Source organism: Buceros rhinoceros, unplaced genomic scaffold, assembly GCF_000710305.1.
Source record: "Buceros rhinoceros silvestris isolate BGI_N320 unplaced genomic scaffold, ASM71030v1 scaffold2760, whole genome shotgun sequence".
NCBI classification, from domain to species: domain Eukaryota; kingdom Metazoa; phylum Chordata; class Aves; order Bucerotiformes; family Bucerotidae; genus Buceros; species Buceros rhinoceros.
The window spans coordinates 29,342-40,784 of NW_010391095.1; the positions used below are offsets into that span (position 1 = coordinate 29,342).

At 47.0% G+C, this 11,443-nt stretch overlaps 1 protein-coding gene across 1 annotated transcript in view; it reads left to right on the forward strand.

The window, feature by feature from the left end:
* The window catches only part of LOC104496850 (PDZ and LIM domain protein 1-like), a 29,404-nt gene extending 18,388 nt beyond the window's left edge, over positions 1-11,016 (forward strand). Inside the window, exons 3-4 of the mRNA XM_010140031.1 lie at positions 3,976-4,166; positions 10,839-11,016. Coding sequence (XP_010138333.1) covers positions 3,976-4,166; positions 10,839-11,016 — 369 coding nt within the window. The remainder of the gene's footprint in view (positions 1-3,975; positions 4,167-10,838) is intronic.
* The last annotated feature ends 427 nt before the right edge of the window (positions 11,017-11,443 follow it).

Here is an 11,443-nt window from a genome sequence, read left to right on the forward strand (position 1 = left end):
CTGGGAGAGCCAGACTGGCAGGGGAAGCCCAGCTGGAAGGGCTGCAGCGCAGCACCTGCAGTGCACAGCGGTGTCCCTGTCTGCCCCTGGAAGGGGCTGCTGCCGTGAACAGCTGGCACCAAGAAAACTCATCTGGCAGGATATCTGCATATTTGACCTCAAGCTAGGATTCTGAAAACCTTGTTTGTCCTTAGGATTGGGAAATAGCTCTTTCTTTGGGATGGGGAATTTGCACTCAGTGCCTGAAGGACTTGGGATCACATAGGATTGTGCTCCAAAGACTCTTGGAGCTTGTTGATACAGAGGAGGTAGTTTCAGTCAGGCAGGGGGCTGTTGGAGGAATGGCTTTGTTTTGAAAGTGAAGCAAGATGAGACCTCTCTGAGTTCAGCAGCAGTCCCCTGGCAGAGAATTTTGTGCTGTTGCTAACCCATTTTAGCTTAGGCTAGCCATTCCACCAGCCCTTCTGGAGACATACCTCTGCAAAGGAAGGAGGGAAGCAAGGCTGGTATCTGTGCAAAGTGATTTAACTATCATGGCATCAATTTATAGTGGTAAAATACTGCTCTTGAGTATCCTGCCTAGGTGCTTGCGAGCTTCCATACCCCGGCTTCAGACTGAAATAACCACTGCTAGTACCCCTGCTCGCTGCTGACTGCAGCCCACTGCAGACAGGGCTGACATCGGGGGACTGAGGCAGCACCATGACTTGCAGGAAGTATGAGGCAAGTTCTTCCAAGTCTTCCTGCAGATGCCAACCAAAGATGTCGTCAGAAAGATTTAATATTAGTCACACTCCTCTGTACTGCTAACAAAGAAAGAGTGGGTCATGCTCTGACTGGATAAGAACACGTCTTTGTGTCTGACCGCCAGTTCTTCCTGTGCAAACAGACCACTGCGTACTGCTCCTGCAGACTGTGCCTCAGCCAGCAATGCCATTTAATGCTGCTTCCCCCCTTTCCCGTCTGTTGGTCCCAGGAACGCTACAGCCTTAGAGATGCAGCAAACCACAGATATCTCAACTGCATAAATCAGGCGCTGCCCCTGCACATGTACACAGCAACGTTTTTGTACTAACATTTTTCACTTGCCTGCTGGTGGACAGGTTTTTGGGAGTGTCACATTTCTAATTTTTTCCTGTATTAAGTCAGAGACTCTCACATAAACACATGATTCCAGGAGCCGGGGCTTTAACAAAACTGCTGCACGGTACAGGGCCTGGGTAGGCAGTTCTGGCAAATCTGTAGGTAAATCCATTTGACAGTGAGAACATGTTATCTTTTGATCTTGGGATCATGAAAGCACTTGTTCCTTGCAAATTCCTTTCACAGCTTGAGCAGAAAGAGCAGCATGGCACAAAAGGAAGTGCTGGAGCGTTTGGATTATCCAAATGCCCTTTGTAATGTTACTGCTCTTGTAATACTTGTCCGTAGACTCTCAGGTGATACACCTTCTACACTGTTCTCCAGATGGGATTTTTCTAATCTAATCTTCAGACACCACCTTCTGCACCGATAACTCTATTTAACCTGTTATAAACTCGCTTATAGTCGGTGGACTTTATCCACATGAGAGCTACTACAGACATCCTGACACTTTTGAAAGCTTCATTTATGGTCTTGGCTGTTTTTACACAGTAGAAAACCTACTTAGTGGCCAAAAGTAGACCATAATCTGCTTGGATTCTGTGGCTGAGCATGCGCTGCAGTTCTTGGAGTCAAGACACTAATGTGATTTCAGTCTCCCTGCTCCATCTGGCTGTCTATTTTCTCAACTTGTAGGAACTTAAATATCCTTGAGGCTTCCATCACTGTCAGACTGATTTGGGCTTGGCTGACAGATTCAAAGCTCCGTGGTGGGTGTGGTAATGTGCCCATATGCATGTAGAGCATGTAATAGAGATACCTTACTTCCTTAGAAAACCAGGATTTTAAAAAGTACACTCGATTACTTCCCTTTTTGTAATTCTTGGTTAATACTTAAATGTTTCTGTAATACGGGTTGTGACATGATTTCAAGTTGGAGCCTTTTTGCCCCTTCAGCCTTAAACTTCTGCCTCTGCCTTTCATTAAACTATTTATGTGCACATCTGAAACTCTCTCCTACTTGCAGGCACCGAATGGTGGGCTAGTATGTGTATTTAACGCTGTTACAAGATCTCTGATACTTTTCCCTATGGTGTGATATACAAGCTGAAGTAATTTTTTTTTTTTTTTTTTTTTGCTAAAATCCACGGTTTGTGCCATGGGAAAGTCTATTTTTATGAGCACTATTATGTGCTTTGAATGAGATTGCAACAAAGGGAGATTAGCTAATTACTCCAGGGTTTTTCTTCCTTTGGTGTGTGGGAAAGCTTCATGGCTGACATCCATACGCATCAGCCAGAAAGCCATGGGAGAGCAGTCCCGCCACTGCGCACCTGAACTTCTTGAGCTACTTCATTGATTTCAAATGACTTGTAACTCATGAGAGCATTTGGATCCACACTGCTCTTCTCGGGGGGTTCCTATGCTATGCTTGATGCCATAAATAGCATTTGAGTGCCATGAAATGAGATGGCTCCCACCTGTCAGTCTGGGAATGCTAGCCAGCTGCCTGGGGAAATCTGCGGACATAAAAATAATTTAAAGAGAAATCTCTGGGGGAATTTAGTCATACTTTTTTCTAGTGAGTGTTTATCCTGTAACTATAGCTCTTACAAACAAATGCCATGAGAAGGGTGGTGAAGGCTCACTTCGTTGATGTAGAAGTCAATACCTGTATGGAGTGGGAGGGGGAAACAGTTGTGTTAATAAGAGCTGGGGACCATGGGCCCAGCATGTTAAGAAGGGCCTGTTTCATCCTGTGCCATTGGACATTAGCCCTGTACTGAAGCCATGGCCAATCTCTATAGCTGGCTGAAACATTTCATAACTTGTGTTTTGGTGCCATCTTTTAGCCCTGGATATTTCAGCCACCTCTGTGAATATTAGTCCGTTCTTATGCCTGCTCTAGTGAGGTCGCATTGTACTTTCTCCTTGCTTTGGTTGAGCATCTTCTCTGGGGAGAAGTAAGCCCTGGATGTTCTTATCTCTGCCCCAAGGCTGCTCATTCCCAGCCTGCTGAGCTGGTGATGGAGATTAGAAATCTCCCCATTTTTGTCAGCACTGCCTGTAATTCAGTGGAATCTTTCCTTCTGTCTTCTTTCACTTGGATTTGGCCCTTTCTTCTTAAGTTGTAACCGATGTTTCTAAGTATCCGTTAATACCACTGGAAGCAAACCTGGAATTTCTGGGTGATATCGCATGCTTGTGATACTCAAGAAGTCTCTGTCAGTTGGCTGTTGCTGCCTGCGGACAGTCTTTTGTATTAACAATGGTCATCTTCCCACCATTATTGTAGGAATTTCTTGTTCAGAAAGACATCATCAAAGATAGCTGTAAAACCCAGTCAAGCCAAAGAAGTGAACATGCTCCAGAACACTTGTAGTGATGCTAAATGCCTTCTTTTTGGGTTGCCCTTATGTGAGGAAAGCCAAACTTTCAGATGTCATTGAAGAGTGTTCCTTTTCCTCTTTCTGCCCTTCCTCTTCATTTTTCCATAGAAATCAACCTTGCTTTCAGGATTTACAAGGAATGCTTAAAATCTGTAGTCTTGCATGAGAAGACTTACCGTGGCTTACTGTAGGCTTGCAGGTGCTCCCAGCTGTGTGCACCTTTAGCTAATAGCTCTGGCAGCACTTCTGATCTCTTATGTTCCCCGCATGTCAGCTCTGAAATGTCCTGAAGGTCAGCCTGAAGCCATCCAGGATGGGGCTGGAGGCTCTCATGATGTCTGAAAGATGCTCACCTGCTTTGGTGGTCGTGGTCACGTGCTCCTCAGCTGACACCACATGCAAAGGCCACCGTTGGGGTGGCTGCTTGCTCTGGGTGGCCCCATCACATCCTACCTGCCTGCCTGAGCACCTCTGATTTTTGCCTCTGCTCCTTTGCATGCAGGAAATAAGGCACATAGGAAGTGCACACAACCGGAGCGCGGTGCCGTTCACTGCTGCCACGGCTTCTGCCCCCAGAGTGATCACTGCTCAGTACAACAGCCCGGCAGGCCTCTACTCCTCAGAGAACATCCAGACCTTCAACAGTGCAGTGGAGTCCAAGACATCACCTGGGGCCCCAGAGCCAACCAAGCCGTAAGTATCTTCCTCACCTCTCCTCCCCTCCCTGCCAGGGCCCCCAGAGGAAGGCTCCAGGAGACAAGAGTTCGCTGCGAGGGTACTAACTTGTTAACCAAGAAGAGCTCTCTTTCAGGAGAAGGAAAGATGCAGAGGCATGAGCGTGGATGTGGTTCCCAGGGCCAAGGCTCGGAGGAACAGGGAATGTTTTATGAGATGCAGAAATGAAATTAATGCTGTTGTGTTTCTTTGTTTAGCAGAGACCGACGCAGTTTCCGCGTGCATTCAGCATGACATACCAGCCTGCTGGTCTGAACAGGTGCCTGATAGCTTGTTACGAGCACTTTGTAAAGTTAGCATTTTGTGCTGGCTTTGTGGGCAATGCTGGGCAGGAAGGGTACGGGCTAGCACAGTGTCCCGGTTTGGGATCGGTCCCTCGACCCTTAACACACAGGAAGCACACGTGTCCCCATTTCTGGCTGGCCTGGGATTCATGGACAGGCTCTGCCTCAGTTTGGATCTTTCTATATTTTATTATCGAGCCTTGTTTTTCACAGAAGTTTTTAAAAGTATCTGAAACATTCATACCTGTGAGAGTGATTTCTTTAATATATTATTGGAAAGGTCTTAACCTTCAAAGGGCTGATTTTTGTGGTTACACTTGAGACTCACGAAGACATTACTTTATCTCAGAAGTCCAAAGTTCCTCTTTTTTCATTGGAAGCAATAAACCAGGAGCTGCCTGAAATCTTTCTGGCTGTGTTGGTCAGGTTGCTTAACTGCCCTAAGTCTCTACGTAGCAGTACCAAACTGCCTGGAGGACTTCGGCCCCTTTTATAACAAAAGCTGCAAGACCTGTGTTTTAGGGGATACTCGACTAAATTCCTGACTTGTGAGTGGGGAGACAAAAGTAACTTCAGCCTCTGCTTTTGCAGGGCATAAATAACTGAGATTGTTGTTTAACACAAGCCTGAAAACTTGCCCCTGACTGAAACCAGCTTCTTGACCAGGCAACCCCATCTGCAGTGTAGGCCCTTCTAGGCAGAGTTACGGTGCTGCAGCTGGCAGGCGAGATGACATGGTAGACCTCAGCAGCCTCACTCAGGGGCTGAGCAAAGACAGAGGCAGGACAAGGTAAATTTGACTTTGCATAAACCCGATGGTACTGTTTGGCAGTTAAATATGACCTCTGGTCAAGTCTGGACTCCCCTTCAGGTGAAAGCATTCCCTGGAAGTCAGATATATGTGACTGGAAACTTCTGGGTGATCCCTTTTTCTTGCAGGGATCAGCAAGGGGGTGAATTTCTTTTAGTGCTGTGGCTCACTGTGATCCTCCTAGCAAAAGGGTCTGTTGCCAGCCCTGCTGCAGGTGGGGTACATGGCATCTCTTTCATCTTTTCCTTGCTGAAACACAGGAAGTGGCAAAGGAATGCTGGGGAAGCTGTGGATGAGTCCTTTGATGCTAATACACTTTTGTGTACAGAGTCATCGAAAGCAGATGAATTGCTGATGGTTTTCAGTGAGACCCAGAGGCCTCACCCTGCCATTAAGAGCCCACTATGGTCTCCCCAGTGCACAAGCACTTAATGTGTAGGTTCTCCCTTCACACAGCCTTCCAACTGCCTTTAAATTCCTGCCTGTCTGATTGCTGAGTTATTTGTACATGGCCGACCTTGCTCTGGGTTTACCTGGCATTTATCTGCAACCCCATCCTACACCCAGCAGACATTTAGCCTATCTGACCCCCAGGGCTTGATCCTGCCACTGCATATGATGTTGTGAAGGGGGACCTGGTCCATGCTTCATCCTTAGAGGGTGTGTGATGTAAACGCAGGGCCGTAGTACAGACAGAAAAAACAGCAAACATCTCTGCTGGATTTGGTGTTGCAAAGCAGGCAGAGAGGGCAGGGAGATGCCCCACTGCTGAACACGTCTGTTTTGGGTTGGGAGGTGAGACTGCCCCTCAGCAGGGTGTGCAGGCTGGATTTGGGCAGGGCAGCAGTGAAGGTGGCATTCCTTGGCTGGTCCATGGGACCGCAAGTGTGTTGTCAGGTAGCTAGTTCACTGAAAACCCTGCTGCTATGTCTTCATTGCTTTTACAACCCCTGCATTTCCTCATCAGTAGAGCAACTGCCCTTTATTTTTTTATGCGGACATACCTGGAGTGTGAGACCAAAGCTACAGCATTAGCCAGAAGCCCTTAATATAAAGTCACGCATTCAGTGGTGTGTCCCTCAGACAGTATTCTGCAACTGCTTGTATCGCTTGGAGTATTTGGTTTAGTCTGTCATTAACTTCTTCCTTCTTTCCTTTCTTCCTCCTCTGCATTTTTCCCTCAATTCCACAATGTAAAACCCAACGAACCCCTAAACAAACACAACTCCAACTGCCTGTGTGAACGTCTGGGCCCACAGCTGCCTGTCGCCAACAAGTGCAATGCAGGCCCCTTTCGCCTCCGTCTATAACCCTCTGCAGGCACAGACCTCCGAACTGCCACAGCGGAGGCACAGCACCTCCTCTGTCCCCAGCCCCGTTCGAGTGGGGCCCGAGCAGCTGAAGCATGCGGGCCAGGTCTGCCCCAACAGCCCCATGGAAGTGGAGGTGCCAGGACTCAAAGTGCTGCACGTGCAGTTCAATTCTCCCCTGCAGCTCTATTCACAGAGCAACATCATGGACTCCCTGCAGGGGCAGATCGCTTCTGTTAGCCCCGATTTCCCCAGGTAACCTCCCCGCTGCCTCTGTGGCACATCCATTCATCTGCATATGAGTGTCCACAAGTGCCTTATCCCTGTCTGTGGCTCACGGCATTGGACGGTCACAAGGAAAGAACGTTTACATTTCACCGTTCTGACATGAGTGCACGACTCATCACAGGAGCTTGCTCTGCATTGTGTCTGTGTCCAGTGCTGCGGGAATGACCAAAACATCGTTTCAGCCTGTCAGGGTGTCCACTGCTCTCTGCACACCAGCGCAGCAGGGCCTTGACAGCAGCTGGTGGCTTTCCTGGAGGAGCCACCTGCAGTAGATGTATTTCCTGAGGCCAGGAGAGTGCTTTATCCTGAAAGCTGGTGTTTGTCCTGCATTGAAATGGCTGTTGGTGGTGACTAAAAGGTGCTGCCACATGTGTCCTTGTGCTTTTGTTTCACTAGCTGAGGGCTGGGCCATGAATGTGTGCTAGACGTGTTTCATTACAGGCTCAAGCAGGTCCTCATGGGTCTCCTTCTTTGGCTGATAACACTCATGAGTTTGGAGTAGGCTGGGTGGGCACCAGGCACATGGGGGACCGAGTCAGTGTCCCCACCCCTTCCCACTCGTCTGCACAGGCTGCTGCTCTTTGGGCTGCGTCTTTGCCCGTAGGAGCGGAGGATGCTCAACATGCTCTGATGTCTGCAGGACCTGCAGAGAGCCTCAGCATCACAAGACCTGGGTGCTCTTTGGTATTTGCTCTTTGTGGCAGTTGTGAATCAGCTGGCCCATGCCTCTAAATGACAACCCGCAGGGTTTTACAGGGACGACTTCAGAATCAAGACAGGTGAAGCAGAAAGCATGTTTAGCGGTGTCACAGGAGGGTGCCAGTCAAGGCTGAATTGTTTCAGAAGATGTACCTTCAGAAGACGTTTCCTCGCTATGTGACCAAGCACCTTGCAGCTGTGTGACCTGTGGTCCAGGAGGGTGGTCAGTCCCATGGCCTCCATGAGACAGAGCAAAAGGGTGCAGCCAGATCTTGTAGGTCCTTGGCTGCTCATAGAGCCCGCCTGGGCTCAGCACGAAGTGTTTTGAAGCAGAAAAGTGTCCTCGCCCACAGATCCACACAGCCAAGCTTTGCTGTGTAGCAGCAGCCAAGAGATAATAGGAGGCTGTGGATTTACTCCTGCCTTGGGCCAGTTACTTGCTGTAAGTCAGCTGATCCAGTTAGTTGCTGCTCTGGCTAATAGCCCTACTGTGCATGCCAGGAGTGGTCACACTCTGCTGGCTGGCTCTGCTGGACCAGACAGCCTAACAGTCACAAAGGAGCTCCAGGCATCAGCAATTATTTCATTGCAAAAGCAAGTGCTCCAAGTACTGGCCCTTCCTCTAGTCCAGCCTTGAGATCCTTGTAAATGTTACAAAATGTGCTAGAATAAAATAGTCAAATGACATTAGTAAAGAATAAGCTCTATGTTTCTGAAGATGCTGTGCAAGGCCGTGTCTTTATGGATTACCATCTTATTGCCAATCTTCAAAGCTCAGTGATCTAGTGTTACTCAGTCAGTGTTGCAAGTTGCCCGTAGCAGCAGCAGTGAGATCCAGTAAAGGCTGTATGAGTCTGAAATCCAGTAAAGATTGTTGGGAGTTGTCCCCTACAAAGTTTCTGGGTCAGGGAACACCTGCACGTGGAAAAAGGACACCAGTTGCTGGTGACTGCTGCAGATAAAGTACCTGTGTCACAGGAGGTGCCGTAAATCAGCTAACATGTGAAGACTCATTATCCTGCAGGCCCAATTCCTGTGCCTGTGGCCTTGCCCATTCGAAAGTTGCATGTGCTTTTTTGGTGTGGTTTGGATTGTTTGGTTTTCTTTTTTTTTTGTTAAGTATCATAGCCTTCTGCCCTGACAAGTTGAGGAATTTCGTTCTGCTGAGGCAAATTCTAGGATTTGGGCTTTTTCCCGAAGTCTTGCATATGCAAACTATAGGGGGCATACCTGGGAGAGCTGATCTGTATGTTTTGCTCACTGTCACAATGCATGGTTGAAATGTGATGGCTTTGACTCTGGTGCTCTTTAAGATGATTTAGCCTTTGCTTTTTGAATGCATGTTAGTGAAACATTCTTAGTATGCAAACTGCAATGACAGGCTTCTTGCCTAGAGCTTTTACGGGTGGATGGAGTGGTGGGAGTGTATGAGTTTACATAAGATGAATGTAGTGTGGAGCATGGATTCATTTGGGATAACCTAGCACAGCTTCTGGGTAATAGAAGGCATATCATTATTTTATTTTGCATCAGAGGCTTCAGTAAATGAGATTCAGGCTTCAACTGCTTGCAAGTCTGATGTGCTTCCTGCTCCACTGAAAATTACTAAAGATGGAAACATTTTATGAAGTTCTTTTTATGGAAATAGTGTTTTAAAACACGTGCAGTAATATTACCTCTGATGCTTGAAGAAGATATTAAGTAGACTAAAACTCCCAGATGACTCAATTGCACATTGGCATGGAAAGCATGCAGTTGTCTCCTCAAGAAAGCGATTCCTTCTGCAATTTAGGCTAAACTTCAGGATGTTTTTGTGCTTTTCAGGCAATCACAGGGTGCAGAGAGGGTGAATCCTAATAGACCGTTTATATTTATAAAGCTGCACTATGTAACTGAGCTGTCAGAGGAGACTTGCCAGTTGTCTCATTTTTCCAGAGATGTTTTATTCCAACCACAGCAACTTCCTGTGTCATTTAGTCCATCCCCTAGCCCAGTTTTTAGTCAATGTAAACCATTGATTTAAATCATTCCAACAGATATTTGATCAAATTTGATACATTTTTAAATCCTTTAGCATGGTGGTTACTCACCTGTTCACAACAATCTCCTCTGGCATTTCAGTGTCTGTCTGTTGGAAAGCTTTTCCCAAAGGATATTCTGAATATCTTTGTGCAGTTTTAAGCCTGTAGTTTATCCTGTACCCACTATGTACTGGATGAGATGAACATCCTAGGTACTTCCTTCCGCTTCTTTTTCTTTTTTTTTTTCTCTAAAATCCTTCCCATAGCACAATGACCACCCTTTCAGCCACCCTGCCCTGTGAAAGCGGCCCCTGAAGTATCTTAGACTCTAGGCTGAGGCTGCAAGTCCCTTGTGACACAAGTGGAAGCAGCAGTGCCTCAGGAGACAGCTAATATGAGGACTTCTAGTAGCAGGTAGAAATCGTCTCTGCCCCTAACCTGCTTGTTAACCTCAGCTAAATGCTGTAAGTGGGCTGTGGCTCACAGTCTCCACCTATAAAATGGAAATAATAACACTCACTTGAAAACCAGTTAAACTATTGCTAGTCAGAGGATGTTTTAATTAGATCCTACAGCTGTCACTTTGTGACGGTGGCCTTTAGCACCAATTCATAGTGTACTTGCAAAAATTTCTTTTTAATGGAATAAACTTTACTTAATTTGAGATTCAGAGAGGTGTAAGGTAGCAGTCTGAGGTAGCATACGAAAGCAAGGAACATGCATAGGTGGCACAGCTACCATGTGGGATTCCCATCCCCGCACATGAGTTCTTTATTGCCTCATTAACAGAGCAGTGATTTCCTGGGCGGAAAGTTTTAGTTTCAGGAGTATATAGTAACAGTGAAGCAGGGAGAACACTTGGAGACTGGCTGGGGACAGTCGTTGAGAAGCCGTTGACAGTGGTGTAGACCAGCGTGCCGATCCCACCCAGGCTGCAGCTGTCTTGTACAAGCACATCCAGCACTTCGTGTTTTATGGCGTCCTGTTCTGCACGTTCATTCTTCAGTCATATGATGCTTGACAGTGGTGTAGACCAGCGTGCCGATCCCACCCAGGCTGCAGCTGTCTTGTACAAGCACATCCAGCACTTCGTGTTTTATGGCGTCCTGTTCTGCACGTTCATTCTTCAGTCATATGATGCATTGTGAAAATTTTGCTAGAGGGACCGGCTCTAGTTTTCCGCTGTTTAACAAGTGTGTTCTCTGTTCCTTCCTCAGTTTAGATCAGCATAACCAGCCCCCAGGCGGCATTATCATAGACAGAGAATCTGAAGTTTACAAGATGCTCCAGGAGAATCAAGAGTCAAATGAGCCACCCAGACAGTCTGCTTCATTTCTCGTGTTGCAGGAGATTTTGGAGTCAGAAGAGAAAGGTGAGCACTTACTGCACACCTAATCTGAGTGTGCTATTCCCTTTTGCCATTCCTTGGGCTGTGTACAGTGTTTAATATCTAAAACTTTGTTTTTCTTTCTTAGCTGTTGATTGTTGAAGGTAGCATGTATAGGTGGGTTCTACAGAAACCTACAGAACCTTTCACTACCTTAACTCCTAAACATTCTCTCACTGATTAGTCCGGTGTCTACAGGCCCTTACCATTACTCACTCATTGAGGGAGTGCTCAAGAAATAAGCCCCTACAACATATTTAGTTATCAAGAAGCAATCTTCAAAGTTGCAAGAACTCTTCTATACTTTCTAAAGTTTTGGCCTTTAAGATTGTATGAAATTCAACAAGGGCAAGTGCCGGGTCCTGCGCTTGGGTCACAACAACCCCCTGTAACCCTACAGGCTCGAGGAAGAGTGGCTGGAAAGCTGCCCAGCAG